The sequence below is a fragment of the Phasianus colchicus genome, chromosome 12 (assembly GCF_987193195.1).
Source record: "Phasianus colchicus chromosome 12, bPhaCol1.hap1.1, whole genome shotgun sequence".
Lineage (NCBI taxonomy): Eukaryota > Metazoa > Chordata > Aves > Galliformes > Phasianidae > Phasianus > Phasianus colchicus.
In genome coordinates this window covers 8,488,123-8,513,420 of record NC_143447.1, presented here as the reverse complement: position 1 = coordinate 8,513,420, position 25,298 = coordinate 8,488,123, and the positions used below count along the sequence as shown (strand labels likewise).

Below are 25,298 nucleotides of genomic sequence, written 5' to 3'. Positions count from 1 at the left end.
TTTATTCCACTCCTCTCTACAATGCTGCACTAATAAGCATGAGCATGTGCATACCCAAGGCTGGATGTCCTGCCAACTGCCTCTAGCTGTGCTCACAAACTTGTTTGTGCAATTTTTGAGCACAATGCTCACTTCAAGCACTTGCATGCACTTCCTACAACGTGTTTTGTTCACAATCTGATATCCATAAATGATCCCTCTAAAGTTGAATAAGTCCAATTCCAGGTGAATTTAGCAAATGTACTACTGGGGTTTCACAGCAACCTCCGATAGGATGTACCTACATTTGTAGTCCTACTAAGAAGATTAAGATTCTCTAGCTTGTGCATAACATGATAAGAAATTTTGAGACTTCTGTCTGCACAGCATTCTGTGTTTTCTCTGAAGTGTATCATGTTCAGTGTGAATACTTTTGTGTTCTGTTGTTCGTTAAGCGTGTTATCATTCTAGTGGAGTTCTTCAGTTTGTATTCCATACACATCTTACCAAAGGGGGGAGAAACAATCCCATAGAGAATTGCACTTCCAGGAAAAACTGGTGCCTTTGTTAGTCGACTCTAACTTTGCTAACTAATAGACATCTATGTAAAATTCGTTTTTTAATCTCTGCTTTTCATATCATGGAAAGCAATCACTTTAAGTGTCTGAACTGTCAGAGTTTATCTACCAGGGAAACTACTAAGACACAAAGTGGAGAAGCAACAGAACATCTCATAATGCAAAGTAAATAAAAAGTAAATCGCTGAATATTCACAGGGTTAAAATAGCAGCTTCTCAGATTAGAAAAGTACTGCACATCACTGGATATTTACTAAAGGATGGATGCTAATTACACTGTTATCTATTTCAGATTTTTGTTGAACTGTAATTGAAAAGTCAGATTTTTCTAAGCTTTTAAACCACAAGTAATCTTTAAGGAGAGAAGGAATACCCTGATACTAGAACACAGTTGATCTCTGGGGGTGTTTCAGGGTTTGTGCTTTCTTTATTTTGCCTTAGAATTCCTGTGTAGTCTTATGTAAGCCATCCAACTTCCCCTGTGGCTGAAGTATGATTAAAAATGCTGACCTATTAAACCACAGCACTCTGAAGCATCAGATGAAGAGCAAGCACTAAACACTCATGCAGTTGAAAGATATGAAAATGCAAATACAAACATGTTTATGTATTCCAAAGGCAAAATTTTCTTTGAATTTGTCTGAAAATCTCTATCTGACATTACTGCAGAAATGAGCCTAGAATTTGAGGATTATAACTGAAAATTACCTCCCCCTCTAACGTTGTTAAATAGGTAGCTCAAAGGTGAAGAAAGTCAGCTATTAATTTCTATTCAGTTGTTGATCCTGATGCTCACCAATCGTATCCTACAACGGACTGTAACTATTTTCCTAAACACTCAAGGAGGAAAACAAAAGTCATTCTAATTTGGAAAAGGATGCATAGCAAAAAAAACACAAGCTGCTGATCAATATCAACAGAGTACCTTTTTGATTAAATATACATGCATGGATCCTCACCCCCGTAAATGTAAAATTACATTTCTTCCCTGCATTTTCTCTTTTCCTATGTTTAGAAAACCTGTATCAAAGATACAGGAGCTACTCCCCACATCAGAATGTGTTGCGCTGAGCTTGAATTACGTATGTCTTAATGGCTTTTAGATATAGAAACACTGAAATACAGTGGATCCCTTTCCTTCATACCGTATCAATAAAAGCAGCATGGATAGTCTTCAAGCCATCTTTTCCGGTGCAAGCTGTTCACTTTCATGCTGCATTAATGGGAAAATGGAAACATCTTCCAAGGGAATCACAAAATTAATTAATAAAAATGCCACAGGTAAAATATATGCGCAAATTAAAAAAAAAAAAATTAACACAAGCACTGATTTCTCATGCATCTTTCTTTCGATGTGCTTTGTAAATACCATTGGCCTGATGTGGTAATTCTATTCTGACACAACCTGCACTATCTCACAGAAAGTCATTACGCAGTGGCACTGTTTTGATTTCCAACATTGTAATCTTTTCACTACTGCAATCAAACATTTTACTCTAATTGGCAATTGGATTTTTAGGTTTATTAAATAATCCTGTGTTGTAACAGGTGTTTCCATATTTGGTTTTCCATAGTGCAGTATATCATTGCATATAATTCCAAGTATGCTAATTTAACAGAAAACCCAAGACATATTTTATAAGAAAAATATAACATTACTTATCTCTTTGCAGTTGGATCAAGAAGCTAGTGCTGTTCTAAAAGAACTTCAAGCAAAACTTAGCAACGTATTGGATGAACTCAGTGTAACATATGCCACAAGGTAATCACTTATTTTACTTCAAATCTTAGAGATATATTTTTGTTCATAAGCCTGCCTCGTTGCCTGTCTTGGTGGCTGTCTGTACTTCCTGAGATGCAGTTCATTTCTATCCTGATGAAGTAGTGTGCATTTGTGTGTGTGTGTCAGACACTGACACATGCAGCAGTAACCTCTCTGCAAGGAAAACTGAAAATGGTCTGTGGGCATAAATGTGTTACAGAGGTCAGGCTCTGAAATTTTGTTCTGCTTTTTAGAAAACAGAAAGTGCTGGTTTGCACTTGTGTGATGCTATGTTAAACTTTTCTCTCTGGCCATGTTTATTTTACCCCTGTAACTGAGAACTACTTCTACATGATCTGTGGAAACCAGAGATACCTGCCTGTGTTGAGCCTGCTTCAAATGGTCACTATAACTGGGCAGACCCATGGCTCTGCAAGAACTGTCTGCAGACAGAGACTTATTCTCAAAATCTTTGATTAAACAGTGTGAACTCTTGAATGAGCATGGTCCTGCATCAGTAGTGTGTCTCTGCTATGAGAAACTGCAAGTTATTTTTGCTTCAAATTAGAAAGGAATCTAACAAAGAGGGATTAGCGCTGTACTGGTACTCGTTAAGCAAAGTCTGCTTCTATTGAAGGGACTGGTCCCGAGTATTTACATGAGCCGCTTCAATAGCAGCTTTACAGTTAATCTTTGGCATTTATCTTTTCACATTTAAACGCTCGGTATATGTATGGCCTCTGTTTTGCAGTTCTGTTCACAAATTAATTCTAAAACAAATTACTGTGTATGCAATATTAATGCCTCTGAACTGCTGATTCTGAATAACTGTTGTTCTGCACTGTTTAAATGTATTGACTGAAGCCTGCATCACATCAGTGATACCAGAATGTAACCCAGATTTGTCTGGGTTATTGATAAGGAAACTGAATGATTTGCACATAAGCTGAAATGACCCAACTTGAGGAGCAACAACTTGTTCACCCTTACCTTCAAGTAGAAAAGATTCCTTCAAAAGGTGTCTGTATCAACTTCTAAATGTTGGTTTTTTTTGTTGAAAGATGATTTTATACAATTTAAATGTTTCAGCTGTGCCAACTTGCTGCAAAGAAGTAAAGTTTCTAATAGTACTGACTGTGCGAAACCCAGGAAAATGTCCAAGTGTGCCAAGTAGGGCAAAATCAACAGAAGTTTTCTATTTGTCCTCAAGAAAAATATCAAAGTTTGTTTCGTATTAGCCATAAAATAAGAAATGATTTCTGGTCTCCTTTTCCTGCTGTGCTTTCACACGCACAAAAAAAAAACCTGGAGTTGTTGCCAGCTTGTAGTCTACCATATACTAAGTTGCAGACTCTAATACATCCATCGCTTCCAGAAAATAACTATTTAACATCACCACGAGGGCATGAAAAGCATAATGACAGAACTGAAACAAAGAAAATAAATCAAAACAATAGTTGCATTAATTACACAATGCACAGGAGGTGGTGTTTTCAGACTGTAGCACTTGAAGTATGTTGTATTTGGGAAAATATTCATTTTCATTGTAGAAAAAAGATTCTTGTTGAAGAGCCTGATGCAAAAAGGTAAATCACAGAACAGTAGGAGTTGGAAGGAATCTTTGGAGATCATCCAGTCCAACCTCCCTGCTAACGCAGGTTCCCTAAAGTAGGTTATGTCTTGTCTTCTCTTCCAGAATTCTTTCATTCTCTTTTTTTTTTTTCTTTCCCTTTCTCCTATAGTTTCCAATCTATTATAGAAGATTGCATAAAACAAATGAGCTCTGAACTCAATCAAATGAGAGGAAATGGGACTGCAGCGGCCAATAAGAACAGCGCGGCCATTGATGCAGAGATTGTGCTTCGGCCCCTCATGGATTTCCTGGACAAAACGTAAGTGTGACACATTAATTAGTTTGGCATGTTAGAAATATCACACTAGTTGAGGATACATGCTTGGCCGTACCCTGAAGCATGGATAATACTTAGAAACTGTTTGCAGTATTTTTAATATTTCTAGTGTTCACATGTGGACAGGATGCTATACTTATCTTGTTTATTTACACTAAGAAACTTTCCCATAATTATGTCTATTTCTAGTATTTCTAGTCGTGTTCTGAGGCACTGTAACAGAGCTAGTGTCTGCTCTGTGCTCCATGAGCAGTTGTACAAAGAAAATTGTGCTGAACATAGTATATTGTCTATCTTTAAATGTCTTAGCATGTTGACTAGGCTGGCACCCAGTGTCTCCTGCTTATTTATAAGCACTTCCACGATGTTAAAAGCTTAGCCACTATTTAAAGATTTACACTAATTTACAGAACAGCTTAATTTTTATACTTTTATTTTTCACTTATTAAAGAACTAAATTTTCAAATAGTGCCACAAACTCACATTGGCCCTGAGAGTAAGCATGTCTCTTCTCCTCATCACCCAGTAGTGACAGGATCAGCTGTTCAGAAAGGCATGTGCCTATGCTGCCTGTAAGCACCCTGCTGTCCTTGGTCATAATAGACACAAACTGGAGCATAGAAAGTTCCATATGAACAAGAGGAAAAAAATCTTCTTTACTGAGAGGTATATAGAGCACTGGAAGAGGCTGCTCGGAGAGGTGGTGGAGTCTCCTTCTCTGGAGACATTTAAACCCTACCTGGACGCTTTCCTGTGTAACCTGCTCTAGGGAACCTGCTTTAGCAGGGGGCTTGGACTGGTGGATCTTCAGAAGTCCCTTCCAACCCCTAAAATTCTGTGATTCTACATCATTACTGGCATTTGTGAAACAGCAGTGGCCTAGAGACCAAGCAGCATGACACTGAACCTGAGCTTCAGATCCTAAGTTGCATAAGTATGCGTGAACCTTTAAGCATGTGAGTTAGTTAGTTACCCTTTTAACACTTTGGTTTTTTATGTGTATTTCTCCAAGGCAGAAATTTTCAAAGTGAAGGTGGAAAAAGGCGTGCTTAGGGGGGAGTATCATTCTTGCTTAAAGTAAAGTAGAACAAGAAGCATAACCAGGAGGAATTGGTTGGATAGAACTGGTGTTAAAGTTGGAGCTGTGCTGAGAAGATTTGAGGAAGGTGCTGAGCAAAGAATGGGCTCATGGAAGAATAGGTTCAGTATTCCTGCCAGCCTCTGGGGTCTGTTTCTTTCCAGGCTCTGCACTCTTATCTCTGAACATTTTTTTGCTTTGACCAGCTCTGCATGTTCTCTGCCCTGTTAAAAGAACATATGTACAGTGTCAAGGAGTGGCAAGGAGTGTTTCTTTGTTTTCTGCACTGTAAGTTAGTCTGTTTCCATTATTTGTAAAGCTCTATGCTGAAGTCAGGGACTGGAATTCCAAAATACTTCTCTGGTTTAAAAGTCAAACACTGATTTAAGAATACATTTAGAATTGACTTTTCTCTCTCCAGGTTACTACTTAACAGTTACTAAAAATGGGACAGATGGGGCTGCTATCTTGTAGTCATGACTGGAAATCACTGCTCCCGATTGTAATAAGCATAGCCAAAGTCTAAAGCAGACCACAAAGGGTGGGGGAGGGAATTAAAAGAGAGATAGATTTGTTTATTTCTTCTAGGCTTCATTTTTGAGGGCTTTGCAAGTTATGTGAATTTTATGTGAATTTCATTGCCAACAGGCAATGGGCAAAAACTTAAAGTGTATAAGAGTTGTCTATTGTTATAATACTATTAAGGACAGCACACAATTTCCTAACCTGGCAAAAAATAATTGTAACTTGTAAATTTATATGTCAGCCTTTTACTTCTGGCAGTCTACCCAGCTCTACAAGTTAATTTACTGGAGGGTTATGTGCTACTAGAGGGTTATATATACATTAAGATTATAAACATTTATTAATATGATTTAGTTTTTAGTTCTCAATTATTTTAATTACATACTTGCTATTGATTTGATGATTTGATAATGACTTTACAGTAATCTTTTTTTAACGAGAACAGATCAGAAATTATTCTGTAAAAATTCACCCATGTTTGCATTGTATAGTTTTCAAATGTTTTCTTATGCCTATAAACTGCTGCACTTTATTCATGAAAATACTCATGATGGTATCATCACATCATCATATATGATAGTTTCAGACCATATTCTTAAAGAGATAAATGTACTCAAGGATGCAAAGCCTCTAAAAACTTAGCTTGACCATCTAAGTAATAGATAACATGATTGCACAGGTATGCTGAGATGCAGAAATCAATGCTTCCAAGTGGTAGCCCTGAATTCGGATCAGAAACCAACATCTTGTCCTGTGTCAGATTTTATACACAGAACAACTTTTCCTTCTTTTGTACTTTAGGGCTCAACATAATATGTCAAAACATAATGCTAGGGATTTAGAGGTGTTAAATCATTTCACCATCAAATTTCAAATGTCACACGTGCATTTTCAGTCAATATATATTGGTAATATTTTAAGCAATAAAAGCAATAGTCTGGATTTACATGAATACAGAAAACCTTCTATTAACGAAAAGTATTTATTTATAAAAGTGTGAAATAACTAAACTATTGAGAAACAATTCTTGGTACAGAAATGCTTAACCACCACGGCCATTAATCTGAAGATATACTGATACAGCACCTCTGAAGTCTTAATGCTGGTTTTGGAGACCTGTTCATGTTTTCTTTTGTTCCAGTTTAAGCCTCTCTGCAAAAATCTGTGAGAAGACAGTTCTGAAACGGGTTCTAAAAGAGCTATGGAAGATAGTCTTGAACAGAATAGAAAAACAAATTGTCCTTCCACCGCTGACAGACCAAACTGTAAGTGTATACAGTATATAAAGGGTTCTAATAAATTCAATGTGAAATCTACTTGCTGAAGGGCAGGGGGGAAATCTAACATGGTATGGGAAGATTGTGCTAAGGTAGAAGTTAAATATGAGCTTTTAGTAATTTTAGAGTAAAGCTGATTGCACCAGCCCAGCCAGGGCCTCCAGTTGCTGAATTTGTTAGTAGTTATTACATAAGCACAATCAGAAACAGGCTGTCTGTCACTGGCTATGTCTATTTTATATTTCAGATATTTTGAACTCGCTTTTGTAAAATTTGGTCCGAAACTTATTAACTTCCATATAAGTGCTTATATGCTTAAATGTGTTAACATTTTCAAACAGGAGTTTTGCTATTGTTTATTTACTTTATGCAACACAAGTTGTTACACAATGAATCACAGAGCAGTGTGGCTCAGTGTTGAGGAATTTTTTTGCTGCTCTTTTTAATTAGTTGCCAAGAATGCAGAATTACCAATCTAAGGCTGAGGAAGCCCACTGGGGTAACAGGATGTATCAGTTAGTTAGGATTATAAAATAACATTTTTGGACATATTTCCCCTGAACAGCTTGAAAATTGACCTCTATTTAAAAATTAATTATTTGTCTACTAACTACAGCAAAAAGAACCTCTCACTGCCAACTGAACTCACATTTCTGTGTATCTTTCACAACTTTTGAACACTGCTGTTGTCTTTACTGATGTTCAGAATCACACCAAGCAATAACTTGTGATGCTAGTTACATCCCAGTTCAGAACAGCTTGTTTAGCAAACTGATACTTTATTAAGCTGTGGGTGGACATCTGGAACACAGAACATAGGGAGGGGTAGAGCAGAAGCAGACTGACAAAGGCACAGGCTGTTCCATTTATTTTGCTACTTCTAGTTAAAACTGAGTACACAGTCAAAATCAGTGAAAGGTAGGATACTGTAACAGAGATTTTATTTTTTGCAGCCTTGAGTATTACTTTCTCTCTGAGGGTGAAAGGCATTCAGAAACTAGTTTATTTTTTAATTATCTAATTTATCTTACTATTCTCCCTACTAATAAATAATGAAAAATTGAGATGTAGCTCTCTAGTTGTAGCCCTATATTGCATATGTACAGTGACACAAGATCTGGAACCAGAAACCTTTAGGAACAGAAAATACTAATGAAAAATTGCTTTGTATTACACTATGTAATTTGCATTGATTTTGTTCTCCTGGAATCCAGACAGCCAGAGCTATGTCTTGTTGAGCTGCCAGGTAACCACAATATTTATTATGTTTCATGGAGTACTTGCGATAAAATTGTGACCATAAAATTGTAGTAGGATGCTGTTTATTTCATGCAAAGAGTTAGTCACTGTCCTTTGGTACTGTGCCAGGATTTGGCCTTGTAAAAATACAGGTTTAAATTCACAACAGTACAATATCCTTAAAAAAAAATAGCTTTGGCATAATGCTAGATCATTATCTGGTTTGTTTCACAATAAGGATTTCAGTTTAACTCTGAGTTAAGCTTCTGCAGGTTCTTCAGGCTGTTCACTTCCCGTTGTGATTATCTATATTAGCATAGCACTTACTTATGGACATATTGACACTGACACACTGCATAAAATAATACCAGCCTTAGTTTAAAAATATTAGACAGAATTAGATAGCAGACAGAAGCACAAGAAACTGCTATCAGAAAGTCAATATTTGCATCAAGTACCATGCTGAAGGGATTCAACTACTACTTATCAAAATTAAGTATGTCTCTTGTGTAATTTAAGTTTTCATTCAGCTTTGCAAAACAGCGATTTTGGCTAATGTCCTAGCAGAAAACAAGATAAGTGGACATACAAAGCAACTACACTGTATTGATTCTGGTTCCTGAACTTTCAATGTGATTGCAGGGGCCCCAGATGATATTCAGTGCAGCCAAAGATCTTGGACAACTCTCAAAACTCAAGGTAATGTAGCCAGATGAAGCAGTGAATGGCTTGCTCTAACAGATGAAATACTGGTGACTGTGAGGCCAAAATTATTACTCTTATTTACTGAGTAAACTTGAATGTAGCAGTAGCTGTTCATAGACGAGTAATGATTTTACAGTCTCATCCAAGTAGATTAAGAATAAATGATGATATGCTTATGTGATAAAGTGATGATCACTAGCTGGGTCAAGTTCCCATGCTGCACAACTTGGCCTTATATGCATTAAATATCATAGAATAACAAATTGAGGTATCTGTGTTCCGGCTGGAACAGTTCCCTTCTGGAACTTCTGGAAGCAGTTCTGAGAAAAAAAAATAAGATAGGAGTACTTGTATATTTGTTCTGCATATTACTGAAAATAGGTATTGAAAAATGACTTATGCCTCTGCAATCGACTCATCAGCACCACATCACTGAAGTCCATATTGTTATGTCATAGAGCCCTTAGATGTTTGATACTAACGACAGTTGTTTACTAATTAATTTTCCCAACTTCACTTCAGAACTGACATAAAAATGCAGAAAATTGTGCTTCTATAAATAATGACTGAGTTTGTTAGTGGAGTAAAAATGAAGCTTAAGTAGTCATAGGATGCTTATATTAGATAAAGTTCACAAGAATGTAGTTTCTTTATGACTATTTACCTGGTGTTGTAGTAAGAACTGTTTTTAATACGGGGCATTAACCAACGTTAGTTAATGTTTCAAGTTTTTTAATACAATGAATTGTTTCAGTAACTTAGAATATAATTTTTTGAACTTGAAATCTATTCACCTGTCTCACAGAACACAAAATTATTCTGGTAGTTAAAGAAAGTGATACAGGTACAGAGTATTAAGAATTGGATCTTTTTCCCTACAGTCTGTTTTCAAGGAACAACACGATTGCTTTAGGTTATAATTTGTTCTAAAATAATCCTGAAGTTGAATTAATCCCTGCTAAACATAGGAGTTTGGGGAGTGCTTGAAAGTTCTGCTTTTCTGAATTTAGACAGGCCACAATGCTGTCTCTCATAATGAGCTACGTTCTTAACTCCTTTTGCAGGACCATGTGATTCGAGACGATGCCAAAAGCCTGACGCTGAGGCAGTGTGCAATAATGGAAGTAGCACTAGCTACTATAAAGGTACAGCTTTACATGTTTTTCCACTCAGTGTTGGAATGACCAAGTATGTAATTACATAAACAGTAGGTTCCAATGGAGAATGGTCCCCTGGAACAATGAAGATCACTTTAATATAGCAAGAGCCATTTGATCCTAAGCTCTTCATAGTGACTTTAAAGCAAATGTCTGGTAGTCTGATTGCAGCAAAAGCTATAAAAGTTATTCAACCCAAAATTAATTCACTGAACTTAAACGTAATAGATTATGTTTGTGTTAACATTTGGGAGAGAGCGAAATAAAAGGATAATCTTTTACAAAATTATAATACGTTATATTTAAGGTAAAAAAAATACCTTAGCATATAGATTACCAAAAATGAAACTGTCTTTCTGGCCTCAATTACCTCTCCTATCTTATTATCTGAATTAAGTTTCATTCATTATATCATTCTAGTTTCCATTTTGGGGGTTTGTTGTTTTTGGGTTTTTTTGCAAGAACTGTGAATGTATAGGAAATTTACAAAGTAAAAATACCACTCAATGTCACTTACATTTGTCACGTTTTGACTGAGACCGCAGCATTGATTTCCATGTCGGTGACGTTATGTACTTGTTTGCACACTTCATTTGTCAGTGTGACTGACTTTTAAGAATACATTCCTTATTTGTGCTGTAAACTGTGCCTTAATTTTAGATTTTTATAGATTGGAATTAGTTTAACTTCTTTCTCACTCTACAACCTAAAAGAACCTTACACGTGTAATTTTTCCCATAAATCTTAAATTTTCACTTTTGGAAAGAAGAACAATTGTAGAAATGATAACAGTTCACTGCAACAATCACAAATCTAACTGGCTCTGCCAATGTTATTTTTAAAGGCAAGTTGGAATTTTACTTTTTAATTTTTAATACTTTTTAGCAATACTTCCATGCTGGAGGAAGTGGGCTGAAAAAGAACTTCCTGGAAAAGAGCCCAGACCTACACTCCCTGAAATACGCTCTTAGTCTTTACACGCAAACTACAGATGCCTTGATAAAGAAATTCATAGACACGCAGAAATCTCAAAGTAAGTGGTCTTTAAGAAAAATGCAAATCTGTCAAACTTCCCATGTTCTAAATGACTGGTTGCTAATCATAGTCTCCAACCACTATTATTTTAGAATTTATTGCCACAAATCTGCCCAGGTGATGTTAGCCTACGTCAGTTACTGATTTCAAACAGTGGAGGTTTGATTACCATCTGTAGCTATCAATCATCACTTCATCAGTACATTAAGCAAAGACTGTCACTTGTTGTGACTAGGTCCCATAGCTCTACATGACCACTAAATATCAAGGTTATTTACAGAAGCACTCCATGTGCAAGCAGGGTTGCAAAGGACATAGCAGAGTGAATGTTACAATTGCATAAACAGAACAAATTCAAAGAGTATATTAGTATCTTGCAGAGCTGATTGCTGTTAATAACTTACCTCAGGGAATTGCAAAAAAGCATGGCATATCCCTTAAGGTTTCCTTTTCTGAATTAAGAACAAGGGACTGTAAGTGAGTGATGCAGCCTTACTGTAGTGCAATGATTCTGCACCCTCACTTCTCCCTCTAAAAGGCCAGCTATGGCTTCCAAAAGAATAGAAGGTTTCAGGAAGCTAACAATACAGTATTATCCTCCCTAATTATGTGCGTGCACATTTCAGAATATAGACTCAAAACCATTCTGCTGAGAACATCACATCATTTTCCATGCCTGTTTATCAAAGCTCAGCTCTGGCACCCTCCCAGAAGCCAGTCAAAACAGCGAACGTGAAAGAATGCTGAATCAAGTTCACTATGAAATCTGAATGTTACCAACATAGAAGCTCCTGTTTTGTGCTCTGGAAATTTGGTGTAGTGCACCCTAAAAATTTAAATATGCACATACCCTTCATTAATGGTGTATTGCAGAACAGGACTTAAATTTCAATAAGAGGACAAGCATTTAGGGTTATTCTTTTAGGCAAAGATGCTTTCTTTCTTTCAAGAAGTAGTAATTATTTACCTTTTTCTTGTTGATGGAGGTTAGTGTTTCCATACCTCTAGAGTACATACAGGAACTGGTTTTATATGGATAACATCCATTATATCCCAAACTAAACAGTTCTTTGTTTTAGGAACTGTAAAGTTTTGCAATTTTGAAATGCAATCGACATCATTTAAAACAGACTGCCATTTAGCAACTTCGACAAATAATTGATCATACAGACATATCTACCCTGCTCCTGCTCATTAGAACTGTAGAAGTTTTAATTGGATAGCTAAGCTGGAAATTGATTGCTTTCACCTCTGACACACATTACATCACATTATAAAAAGCAAGAAACACTTGCAGCTGGCCTCAAAATTAATTATGAAGAATGAGTTTCTGGACAACTCCTATATTAGACTGAGGATCTTTGTTAATAATTCATATAAAGTTGTACAGCTATTTTCTCAGTTCTAGTATAAGGAATAGACATTTTTTTCCCTTTCAGAAATGATTAACAATATGGATTTAGAGACTGAACATTATTAATTACTTTTTTAATTGCTTTTTCTCTTGCACATTTTCATTGTAACAAAAGAAAATTATCCAGGTTGTAGCCATAAGCAGATATCTTTATTATCTCTGAATGGCAAACAGAATTTTCTGATTTTCATCACGGTTTCTCTCAGATCTGTGTTCATTTCTATACAGGTCTATATTCACACACCTGTACTATTAGAGGCATAGCCACTGGGAATGAAAGTTAAGGAAAGCAACTCAAAGCTTTTCATCATCTTTTAACATCTCATTTAAAAGAACTAACAAACGCATCTATAACAACTTGCAGTCTCACAACTATAGCTGTATCATTACCATGCAGTTACACTGAGCCTTTGTGCAAGTTAGAAACTGAAGATGTATGTAAAATTAAAATGCTAGAGAGAAAAAAGTTCAGCTGGTTCATCAAAATTTTCATGCAGAAGTTCCATGGTAACAGTGCAAGAATGGATTTGCAATTTACCTGTAATAACTCATGCACATATCTGAGGTGAAAGACATATTCTACCATCTATTCATTTGCATACTATCAATCCACCTTTTAAATATATTAAAGCATTGCAAGACATGATGCTAGGGATACGTTTTAAGTGGATTTTAGCTTCGTTGATTAGATTATCTATTACCACTCACAGAATAGCCAATGATTCTTTCCTGAAGCATTTCTTGCAGTCGGATCCTGCTATATGCCACACAGAATTAGATGGCTAGAGAAAATTGATGATAAGAACTCTACTGTCAAACCAATATACAAAAATCAATTATTTTTCTAGTTCCTGCTGAACCAGCCTTTATAAGCTTCAGCACCATCCCCAACATGTTGCCTTCTCTCTTCACATACAGCTGTGTTTCAACTTAAATATGACCTCTCTACAAGGAAATACACTCACTGGTCATCCACCAACTACAAAACAAAAATGCATAAATAGCTCCAGAAATAACAATACTGCAGCATCCACTAGTATTACTCTATGACAACTCATTCCAGGGAGACATCCATTACAATCAAAATAACACCTCTAACCACAATAGTTATATTAGAAAGGCACAACCGTCATGTGAGAATAGCTGTTGGAGAAGTGTTTCTTCTTTAAAAATCCATGACTGCTTTTACATCTGATTTCAATATGGTAATAAATCATTTTCAAAATAACATCCAACCACTCAATAATTTATGTGCACTGATCACACTGTGCCCCCTCAGTATTTACCGTACACTATCACTAAACTATAAGTGAATAAAAATCAGGCTTACCTTTAACCACAGAATTTTTTCTCCACTTGCCATGATGAAGCCGCATGATTCTCAGGAAAAAAAAGGCATTCAATCAGTATGAGAAGCAGAAATTAGATTTTTCCCCTACAGAGGCAAGACCTCCGTTAAATCTGTATGCTCTGGTACCTGATACTATCTTCTTGTCTATGCAAGGTTATTAAATTCAGTAGAAACATTCAAATACACCAACCAATAAGCATGCTTTTGCACCAATTCTGAACAAGGAAGATTGCTTGATCTAGAGTTTTGATTCCAACTCTTTGTGTCTACACATTCCTAAAGAGCTTCCTGGAAACAAAGTTCCTATGGGCAATACTAATAAAAACATCCCTAATGTGCAGAATAAGCACCCAGTGAAATTTGTAGTTATTCATGTGTTTTTCCACGTACTTCACTAAGTACTTGAAAGCTAAAATCTTTCCTTATTGCTGTCTCCAAATATGCCACAAGACTGTGTTGTTACTAATCCATGCTATAAAAGCAAACAATCAAGAAAGTGAGACAAATAAGTTAACTCCCACAATCTTAATCTGATGGATTTTCCTTTTCAAAGTGCTTCTGTAGCCTCAAGAGCATACTCAAAACAGCAAGACAGTTCTGAGCACAAAGCAGCAGCAGCTTTTTGAATAACTAATGATATATCGGTATATTTATATATATATATATATATTCACTATTTTATGGGATTATTGTGATATTTATCATAAATTCAATCCTGACTCAATGTGCACAGAATGGCATGAAGAAAAGCCCCAAGGTTTCTATGAAAGAAAAAAATATATATACACAAAAGACAGCTTACCATTACTATACATTAGCTATCTTTAATTTTGTAAAAGTCTGTGTCATGAATGTTTACATCTGATTAGCATCACATCTAGAAATACTTGGATGAATGCAGTTCTAATAAGCCACATAACAAGACCTCACCTCAAATATTTGGTGTCCTGAAATTATCCCGTTTCTTACCAGTAATTTCTCCAAAGTAAATGCCAGTGCTTTAGTTGCCAGCATCTAAAACAGGTACATACCAGAAATACCCACTATAATTTTGATGCATATACAGCAGGTTAACTTTATAAGCCTCAAAAGGGAATGCAAGCACTATTGTAAAGGTTTCGTAAAGACGAAAGACTGCAATATGTTTTTTTAGCTTGACTTTAAAGAGTTTGTACTGCTTAAGGAGAAAATCAATAGTCATTTAGCAACACAGAGCTCATACTACGTTCCCCACTTGAGTGTTTAAGTGTCTGCAGAAAAAGATATTCTTTCACCTCAGCTGATTTGTATTGAATTTCTTTGTTCTCATGTTAAACAACTGAAAGCTGAAAGAGGAAGAAGCACCCGAAGATGTGAAATGATTATATGTAGAAAGGAAAACATTTATTTAATTAGAATGAACAACTGTAACCCCTCTTGCAAAGCCACCAACACTGGGAAGGAAATTACGTGCTCAAAAATAAATAGAAATTATTTCCAAATACCAAGCAACTGCGTTCCTCTGCAGAACCTATTATCTTTAAATACATGGAACCAAGTTTAAATACTAATTCAACAATTAACATAGACAATAGCAAACTTAATACAAACTGAAATAGCTCAGACAAGCAGTTAAACATCATCACAAACTACAGTAAAAAAACTAATAGTAGTAAATTAGCAGTTCTTATACGTGGAGAAAAAGAAGTTTGCCTGCTCCTTTCCATTTCAAAACTGCTGCATTATCAATTTTTGAAAACTGTTCTGGTATTTCATTATAAACATTTTAATTCCTGTACAACAATTCCAGTTCTGCCATAACCTGTAATGCAGATGGAACGTAATTCCTTGTTTCATCCATTGTGTTTTCAAATTGAGGCCTCAATCACATACTAAAATTACATAAAAGAAAAAAAGTGCTTGAAAAGAGAACTTGAATCAAGATCAAAAGATTAAACTAATTATTGCTTACTAAGGGGAGTTGATATCACAAACTGCTTTGCTGCAACATCTGTTACAAATGCTTATTACAGTTGGAAAGCTGCAGAATTTCAGACTAATATCACAAAGAATAGACAGTAATTTACAACAGAAGAAAATAAGCACAATATTGAAGCTTATAGAATTACAGCTAACAGACGTACTCCAGTGTATCTTCATAGCAAAATAGATGCATTTGGAAATGATTAATACTTTACCAGCAGCTCAATTATTTGAACTTTTAAAGTGCAACTACTTTTACAAAACATTTACCTCACAGCCTGTTGTGACAGAAAAATTCTTCAAGTGCTCTTTAAATGAAATAAGTACACTGCAATTTATACATTGTGATTTTTCTTAAGTCTTCAGGAAAATGAAGAAAAAAAAGTATTCAAAAGGTATCAGTGTTTTGTTAATAATATGTAACAAAGTCATCAGTTATACGTCATCACTTTAAAAAAGGATGTTTTAATGTTATCAGTGGACTGCAGAATATATATAAAGACCTATAAAGAGGCTACGCTTGCCTCTGTGCAGTGCTGCTTAAGACATACAGATACATCTGGACATTGCTAAGTGAACTTCCCAGATAAAAGCTGGTTCATCCATGTTTTCTCACTGATCAAACTCACAGAGGGCTAAATAAAACACAGGGACATAAGAGGGTTACATGATCTCCAGCCCTCTCATCACACATTCAGAAGGATGGTCTATACAAGGCAGAAATGAAGCAGCTTCAGGTGTTGGTTCCAGCCTGGCACTCAAACGAGTACCTTGTGCTTAAACCTATAATGGCATGCTTTGGTGTTATTTTCCTCAGAATTCCTCATATAACATCACGTGACATTACAAAATATCAAACGGGTAAGAATGTATTTAATAGCACGGCTTCAAACAGTGGGAAATGTACAAACGCTGCAGAATCTTCTGTCAACCTTAATACCATCACACAAAATAATCCTTAGGATAAATTATGTCTTCTGATCAAATACAGACTTTCTAAATCCTTTCAATCCTTTCGTGGAAGCCTGGTTAAATAATAGTTGCTTAAAGTCAGTCATCACATAAATAAGAATTCTCCCCTAAGTGATCAATTAGCAATAGTTTGTAAAAACAGCTGAAATTTAACCAAAGCATGTTTTCTAGTTAGCGTGGTTATCATTACCAATTCTTGTGTGATGAAAAATGCAGTCCTGGACAGGGCTATAGCAGTAAAACGTACATGTCCTTAAGTTACCTGAAAAGCCTCTCCCAGACTGTGCAACAACAGCTAAAAGCTTTCTCTGCCCTTCCTGCAACCATCAGCCCAGTAGCTACTCAAACCTCATTAAGTAGCATTTGCTGCTCACAGCCAAGTTCTGGATGTGGTTTAATAGTCACAAACAGCACTGCTTCTTCATCTCAAATTCAGTAGCATAGATGAAATCCTTCTCCTCTTTCATTTGTGCACTGAGAACACGAGTAAAAGGGGACAGTAAACGTTCTCTCACCAGTCCCATGCTTTCTTGCATTAGGAGTAAGCCATCTCCCTGCACAGTACACTAGGAGAAAAAACATGTTCACTGATTGCCTTCTTCCTCTCTATATATACAGAAAAAAAATCTTTCAGCTTCCTACATCCAGAGAATTCATCTCTAATTTGCACTTTGCATTACATAAAAAATTTTTAAAACAGGCACTCCAGATTTCCCTCCAAATTATTCAGCCTTAGGATTCCACGAAAAATAAAACAATAGAATGACTTTCAAGTTGAATACATCATCTAAGAAATTAGCAGAACCCCAGGAAAATATAATGGCTGCTCAAAAAGTAATGTATCATTGTGTTCTTTGCATCTGTTGTAGTTCACATGGAAATGAATAGGAGGCATTACTTTTAGAGACCTACATGTAAATAGCTTTTGGCATTAATCAGGAGATGCCCAATGTACGTCTAAATTAATATGTTGGTTTCACAGCTTACATAGTTTCTATAGCATCATGCTCTGAGGAACCCTGAAGATATGTTCAACTTTTTCCTTACACCTCATACAGTAAATGAGGTGAAAACCTCAGTATGGTATTTCGTTAAATAGAGAGATTTATGCTGAACAGGCCTGTTAGGCAAATGGAGTAGGACAGGGTTACCACAGAGTGATGCTGCTAGTTCAGCTGTTTTTATTGCCTGACTCCCAGTGCTTAGTGAGCTTTTCTGTCTCGGGTACTAAAAACATATCACGCATGATGATTAGCTTGCAACTAGTTGTTTTTCTTTTAAACTGGATTTCTAATCCTCAGAGAGATAAAGTCTTGAAAACCAGAGTAAAATAAATAAATAAATGTGAACCATCATAAATTTAGGACCCTTTAGCATATCTTTGAAGACTATTTCAGAGCCTAGCTTATTATCTTTGACTATTTTGAAGCCAAGGCACTACAAAATTCACCACTTTCACCAACTTTTGTGAATAGATGGAAGGAGGAAAATGTCAAGAAGCCACAAAACTCCAGAAGTTTTTAAAAGAGCATCTAGCTCCAGAACTACAAAAACAAAGCCCACAGACAGAAGAAGGAGGCATTACAGACAGAGGAGGACTTATCAAATAAAGTTAAAGGAAATAGCTGAAAAACATCAGTAAGAAAGGATCACCTTTCATTTGGGATGCAAGATTGGGAAATCAGAGAGCCAGGTTACTCAGGTAGAGCAGCAAGTTATAGCCTGAAAATTCAAAGTTGAGTATAGATCCATGTCAACTGGTTGAAGACAAGTAACAAACACCTGCATGGTAATGCAAAATGAGACAGCTGTGACATTTCAGATGAACAGAAGAGAAAAACAGTTTCTGTCAAATCCCATCTTAATTTGGGCACAAGATAAAGTCACAAGTGTTTCATACATGAGTTTCTGCTTTAGTTGCAGAAACCATAAATGGCTCTCTTTCCTCTTTATGTTCTGTCAGATTTTCCCTACCAGAGTCCACAAGTTCCCATTTTCCCAAAGGTACATGCTAAGGACTAGATGACAGATTTAGCTGTCCACTGAGGAGCAACCATTTTGCTGGAGGAAGTGCACTTCTCTCAATTGCAGCCTTTTGTTGCAATGGAATGACTGCAGTCTAAATGAACATAGGTGATCATTTTAAAACCAACCAACCAGAGGATGTTGTCTTTTACTTCTTCATTTATATCAGGAAGCAAATAAAGTCTAAAGCACAGTTTAGAGCTGGAGCAGTAACAGATATGCAATCCTAATGTTTTCCAACATAAAACAGAATTATCTGTACATATGTTAAGTCTCTAATGAAAGAAAGTACAGTACTAAAGGAAGAAAAATGCAATCATCCTCTGTGGTACGAGGCTAGAATTTTTACTGTTAAATCGATCTTAAGTGTAGTAAGAGGAAAGGACCTTCCTTTAGTGCAATCAAAATCATTAATTGCTGCTGTGACAACAGCTGGTAGCAAGGAAAAAATGCAAAACAGCAGACAAATCTAAGACTTCAAAATGAAGTTTCATAGTTCCTCAATGTCAACAAAAGCTGATATAAGCAAATAGTGAATGTTTTGGAATTGTACCTTTAGTTTGTTCAGCAAATCAGTGAGAGCAAACAAATGCAAAATGGATGTGCTGGTAAACTAAAGGAAACAAAGCTCATATTCGGGACTCCATCAGAAGCTGCCTCTAGTAGCTGAGATGTTCTGCTGCACAAATTTTATAGGGTCATTTAATGTCAGCTGCTTTTAATATAAAACTGTATGACATTTCACACAGATTTCTTTATAACCATATCAAACAGTACTGCACACAAGACTGATCCCACTATATATTTGCAGTATTGCTTAGAGCACTGCTGTGAATTATAGACTACTAAAAAAAGGAAGAAAAGGATCAATTAGAAGCTGTTTGCAAGGAAATATTTTGCACAGTTAAAAAAAAGCTTTAAAAACAAAGACTCATCTCTTAAATTCACAGATTTTATATTGGTAGCATCTAATAAGCCTTACTAACAGTGCATTCTCCATTATTAATACCACCCATAGGTTGCTGCACAGCCTACCTGATGAAAATGCTAATCATTTTCTTCCAAAGCGTTCCTGATTTCGGCACATAGGGTTTTGGTTTTTAAGCTAGAAGCTAAATGAATTAATTGACACTTGCTGATATTTTCAGTGATCCTCAGGATCACCCTAGCTCACCTTCTACTGCAGTGGTGGTAAATAACTGTTAAACTCTGAATGGGAGAGAGTTTGGAAACATCTGTTATTCCTTCCCAGTACATTCAATTAATCCTACACATACAATGTTCCTATGCCTTAGTAGACGTTGCAAACTCATGGCTCTCTTCTACACAATTTGGCAGTAAAAGCTTTTTTAATCAGTGGGACAAAAGATTCCATCACACATAAAAAGGTCCACCACCCAAAAGGGAACTTGTTAATGTTGATACTGGTCCAGTGTGTAGCAATACCAAAACATGGAGTTTCACAACATGATGTAACAGGACAGATTAACATTCTAGAAGCTCCAGTCTCTACTCTCTCCAATTTCCTTTACAGCATCAGAAAGTAAAGAGTATAAAAAAAGATACATAGAGGAGTCCTGAAGTATGAGCAGTGATAATCTGCTTTCTGATTTTTAGGTGTCAAAAAATGCATTTTCTTCATTTAATTCATATTAAGAATTCAAAAAAAATATAAGGGACAACACTGACAGTTTTCACATAGCTCTGCAGGTTGGATTGATTGTAGCTCTACCAGAAACATTGCAGTGCATATAATGAAAATGAGGTCTTTTAAAAGTCACGTCTTTTTAACAGAAAAATTTTACAAAGCATTTAGACTCCAAACAGTTTCTTTTTAAATAATAAATAAAATTTCAAAAAGCAGAAACTTCTATCAGTCCTATACTACTCAAAGATACAAGTTCCAAAGATAACGTGCAAGAAAAAAAATCATCATCTCAGAATTACTTTATCTGGTTGATACTGGAATCATTTAGCTGCAAAATTTTTTCAGGTAACCTGCAATTAAGTAGCAGCAGCCATGATCAGATTAAGACTCTAGACTGTGCATTTTTTGCTACAACACTCAAATTCTAAAAGTTAATTTGTGACAATTCTGTGCAAAATTCACTTGAAAGCAGGAAAGCTGATTCAAGGATTCTGAACAACTTAATTGAGCACTGAATTTCTTCACCTTGATGTGTCAGGAAGAAACCTTGTTCTCTGAAGCAGTAACACTTGGGCTTAGAGTATTTAATCGACCTTGCAATGTTCAACCACTGTAGAGAATGTAATTACAGATTACACCAAAAGGATTCATCAATAGCAATGCAGAAATAGCTGTCCAATGTTTGCAGTAAGGTTCGTGAAAGAAAATATTTACTAAACCACGAACTTTCGCATATCAGGATGCATGCACAGCTAGTGGCAACGAGAGCAGATGGTTTCTAATGAACGGTTTTTCTTGTTTTACTGAGACACTTCATAGAAACCTTTAACTGCAAGAGGCACTTCTGCGACAAAATCACTTATCAATAACTGATTCCCATCTGAATGTGAAAGGCACGTCAAATTCCTTACAAATACCATTCACCTTTCACTTTCTGTTTCTCTTGATATGCCAAGAAGCCAAGCATGCTAACCTACCAATTATTATTTCCAGGCCAAACCACTAATAATTCAGTGGGTGAGATATCTGTACAGGTGGATCTTTCTACACATCCTGGAACCGGTGAGCATAAAGTTACTGTAAAAGGTAAGTTTCAAATAGCTAATTTTAGAAGTAAAGCAATAACATCTAAAATTCCCAGGCTAATTCCAATCCTAATTAAAACATACCAACAGTGAAATAATAAATGATAAGTGTTACAGTACTTGTAAAGCTGTGAGTATGCTTCAAGTGATTAGGTTTGTACTTCTTCCTTGCTCAACATCAGCACAAGCTAAGTAGCACTGCCTATGCTTCCCTGCGTAGATGAGATCTGTTACACAAAGTTACATAGCTATAAATTCTAATTTACCAAATTACACTTCTGAATTACTTGTATATAATTTTCCAAAATATACTTCTGTTAGTTGTATATAGTTTAATTCTCCACAAGCTCTAGGAGAGGTGGGTGGTAACTCACTGCATCAATATTTACAGCATTCCATTTTTAACAAATAAAATTCTTTTGTTCTGCACCATACAAACTCCAAATCAAACCGAGTATCACTTAGATTAGTAAAAGTTGATTTTTGAGTTACAGCAAATGTAGCAGACGAGAGCTGTTGATGTAAATTATTCATAAGATGGTCATTTGAACTAGCTGCTGCTATATAAATATATATGCGTATATTTCCAGTTATAAGTGTTTGTGTAGTTATACGTAACAGTCAGGAGTTGGCAGAGAACAGGCAAAAAATCCTCCTAGGCTTGCCAGGCAGAATCATAGAATACCCTGAGTTGGAAGGGACTCACAAGGACCATCAAGCCCAACTTCTGGCTTCACCAAGGACCACCCAAAATTCAAACACCATGTCTGAGAGCACTGTCCTAATACTCCTCGAACTCCATCAGCTCGGTGCCCTGGGATGCCTGTTCTGTGCTTGATCACTCTGTTGATGAAGAACCTTTCCCTAATATCAACATGACCCCTCCCTAATGCAGCTTCCTGCAGAAGAAAAGCTCTCAGGTCACCTTTTGCTAGGTACACAGGCATACTGGATAATTAATTGAAGTCCTTCTAATGGAATTTTATTTTCCTTGTTTTTTTTCCCCCCTTTAGTTGTAGCAATTAATAATCTCAACTGGCAAACAACAGCTATGTTCCGGCCATTTGTGGAAGTCTGTGTATTAGGTCCTAACCTAAGTGACAAGAAAAGGAAACATGGAACCAAGACAAAAAGCAACACCTGGTCACCAAAATACAATGAGACTTTCCAATTGTAAGTTTTTTGGTTTTTTTGTTTGTTTGTTTTGCCTGTTAATCTATATTTCCTGCAAATTTTGTCCGAATTTCTTGCAATTTAACACAAAAATAACCTTCAGGGTAAGGCTATATATATATCACAGTCCATAATATACAAGGATCACTTCAAAACTATTTATTAATTTATAACTGTTCCACATGAAGACAGACAACAACCACTATGCTTTCAATCTTCTAAAAGCTACTTAAAATGTGCAATTCATTTCCACATGTAGGAATAAGTATTTCTGTTCCTAGGAGATGATTTGCCTAAGTAGTTATCTGGACTGATGTATTAACTCATACAGCTAGGCCATTATCCCTATTGACATACCTAAATATTTAAAGCGTTGTGTATGTTTTCGTGAATGGTGTTATCTTTATTTAATGCCCAAAGCTCTAAGTACCCGAAGTTTTAAATTTAGTATTTCCTCACAGTGCATCCCTTTAACCTGTCCACTCATCCCCTTATTTACTAACTGAAACTGATTCATTTTCCAAGCACCAGATTTCCACACACACAGTGGGGGGACAGAGCTTGCCTTCTTGCGTATGACCATGAAGCTGTTTTTGAGGCTGGTTGCCAGTAATTTAATTTATCCCACTGCTTTATCTGTGACATTAAATGACCTATAAGGATACTGAGCAGCAAGCAGGCTGAGACTGCTTTTATGTGAACATAAAAGGACAAGGTGAAGAAGAAAGCCCTAGGAAAAACGTAAGCAAAGCAGGCTCCGTGTCCAAGCTCTCCAGTCGAATATTTCTCACAACCTCTTCAGAACTGTTTCCCAGACTGCCTGGGAACCTCAGCTCCTTAGAGCTGCCTGGGAAGGATGAGGGGCATCACCTGCAAACATACACTGTATGATTCACACACAATATATATATTTTTTTTTCCAAAAAAATGATACTAAATGCACTGAGATGATATTTGCAAATGGAAGTAGCAACCTATGAAATGTAGAGAGTGAAAATGTTTCCTTTACTTGTTTGCGGCTATTAAAATCTCACAAAATTTACAATGTTGAGTTTCATATACAACTGCATGGATAGAAGCAACTAAAAATTAGATTTAATGGGAACAGTTGCAAAAATCCAAATGAAATTACAGTAAATTATGTACAGCCTTCTTCATTCTTACGATTACTGCTGTATCCTAAAAGCTAAACACACATTCACCTCTATGATGAGCCGTATCTTCTTTCTGAAGCTTGTGACAGTGTTATTTTATAGATAAGCACAGATCTTTCCTATGATTACAGCTTAAATATTTCTTTTCACATAAATCAAAGACTGAAATCCCATTTGAATGACTGCACTGCACAGGGGTTAACACTGTCTATCAAATACCTTTATATTTACATTAAATCAAATGATATTGTAAACCTGCTGTCTCAGAGACACCCTGTCCTGTATATGCTCACGTGATTCAGAACACAGAGTAAAGGGTGTGAAGAACTAAAATAAAATACTTGCTGATTTTTAGGAAACAAGCCCCCTTTATATCTATGGCAGTGAGCATAACTGCTCCTCTTCTCCGTAAGGGATTGCAGTGACCTGAAAAATGAGCTCTGACTTCAGACAGGATGAAGACATAAGCAGGCCATGATAGGATTCCCATTGCAGCAATTGCGTAACAGGGAAAATTCTCCCCAGTTTGCTTTGGTTTTTCAGTAGGTACAATTCTAATTAAATGTAAGTAGCCTCTAAGCTCACGGGGATATCTGCTGTCTCACATGTGCTATATATAGCTTTCAGGCCAGTTTTTAATACAGCATAGAGGATCCCCAATAGTCTTGGAAGGGAATAAATTTTACTTTTAAAAGTGAGCTTGCAGAGCTTCTTGTTTGGTTGGGGTTTTAAAATCTTCCATTAACCTTTAAAAACATCTTGGATCTACTGGATGAGAGATGCTAAAAGCAGGTTCTTGCTGTCATTTCAAAATTACTGTGATAGTTTCTTTCCTATCTAGGAATTACAACACTAGCAGTAAGTAAATACAAAGTATGAGTACATAAAACAGTTGTGATAAGATGGCAGTTTTTAAATCAGCTGACAACAAAGGAAATGCTTCCTATTAATTCCTCAATGCAACATCTGTGTTACATTAGGAATCATATTGATAGATACTGAATACAGAACCTCGAGCAAACAGTAACGCACATCCTCAAGCTAATTTGGACCTGATAAAACAAAAAGAAACAGAAGTTCAGCTCAGATACGTTTTGCGAGCACAAAACTCACTTTAAGGAGACTGAAAAAATCCAGGTGCCAACTCAGGGCAGGGGGGAGACAGCAAGGACATCACAGGCATAGAATTTACACTCAGAAAATAAAACTTGATAGCAGAGAAACTACTTCTCCCTGGTTGCACAATTCAGAACTACTAAGCCAGGAAAA

General features: G+C 36.2%; 1 protein-coding gene and 1 long non-coding RNA gene across 5 annotated transcripts in view; one reads left to right on the top strand and one right to left on the bottom strand.

Moving 5' to 3' along the window:
* UNC13C (unc-13 homolog C) overlaps nt 1-25,298 on the top strand; it is a 122,945-nt gene that overhangs the window by 95,907 nt on the left and 1,740 nt on the right. For both annotated transcript variants that reach the window (XM_031616543.2, XM_090148847.1), the window contains 8 exons: nt 2,231-2,319; nt 4,062-4,211; nt 6,974-7,097; nt 8,991-9,047; nt 10,118-10,198; nt 11,096-11,243; nt 21,611-21,703; nt 22,716-22,875. In XM_031616543.2, the coding sequence (XP_031472403.2) occupies nt 2,231-2,319; nt 4,062-4,211; nt 6,974-7,097; nt 8,991-9,047; nt 10,118-10,198; nt 11,096-11,243; nt 21,611-21,703; nt 22,716-22,875 (902 nt within the window). The remainder of the gene's footprint in view (nt 1-2,230; nt 2,320-4,061; nt 4,212-6,973; nt 7,098-8,990; nt 9,048-10,117; nt 10,199-11,095; nt 11,244-21,610; nt 21,704-22,715; nt 22,876-25,298) is intronic.
* LOC116225570 (uncharacterized) overlaps nt 8,981-25,298 on the bottom strand; it is an 82,613-nt gene continuing 66,295 nt past the window's right edge. Inside the window, exons 5-8 of one of the 3 annotated variants that reach the window (XR_016470353.1) lie at nt 14,941-15,024; nt 13,990-14,039; nt 13,318-13,441; nt 12,843-12,926 (exon numbers count right to left, since the gene is read on the bottom strand). This is a non-coding gene — a long non-coding RNA (uncharacterized LOC116225570). Of the gene's footprint in view, nt 9,374-12,842; nt 12,927-13,317; nt 13,442-13,989; nt 14,040-14,940; nt 15,025-25,298 lie in introns of those variants that run through there. The other 2 variants (XR_016470355.1, XR_016470354.1) reach the window with 2 other exon arrangements.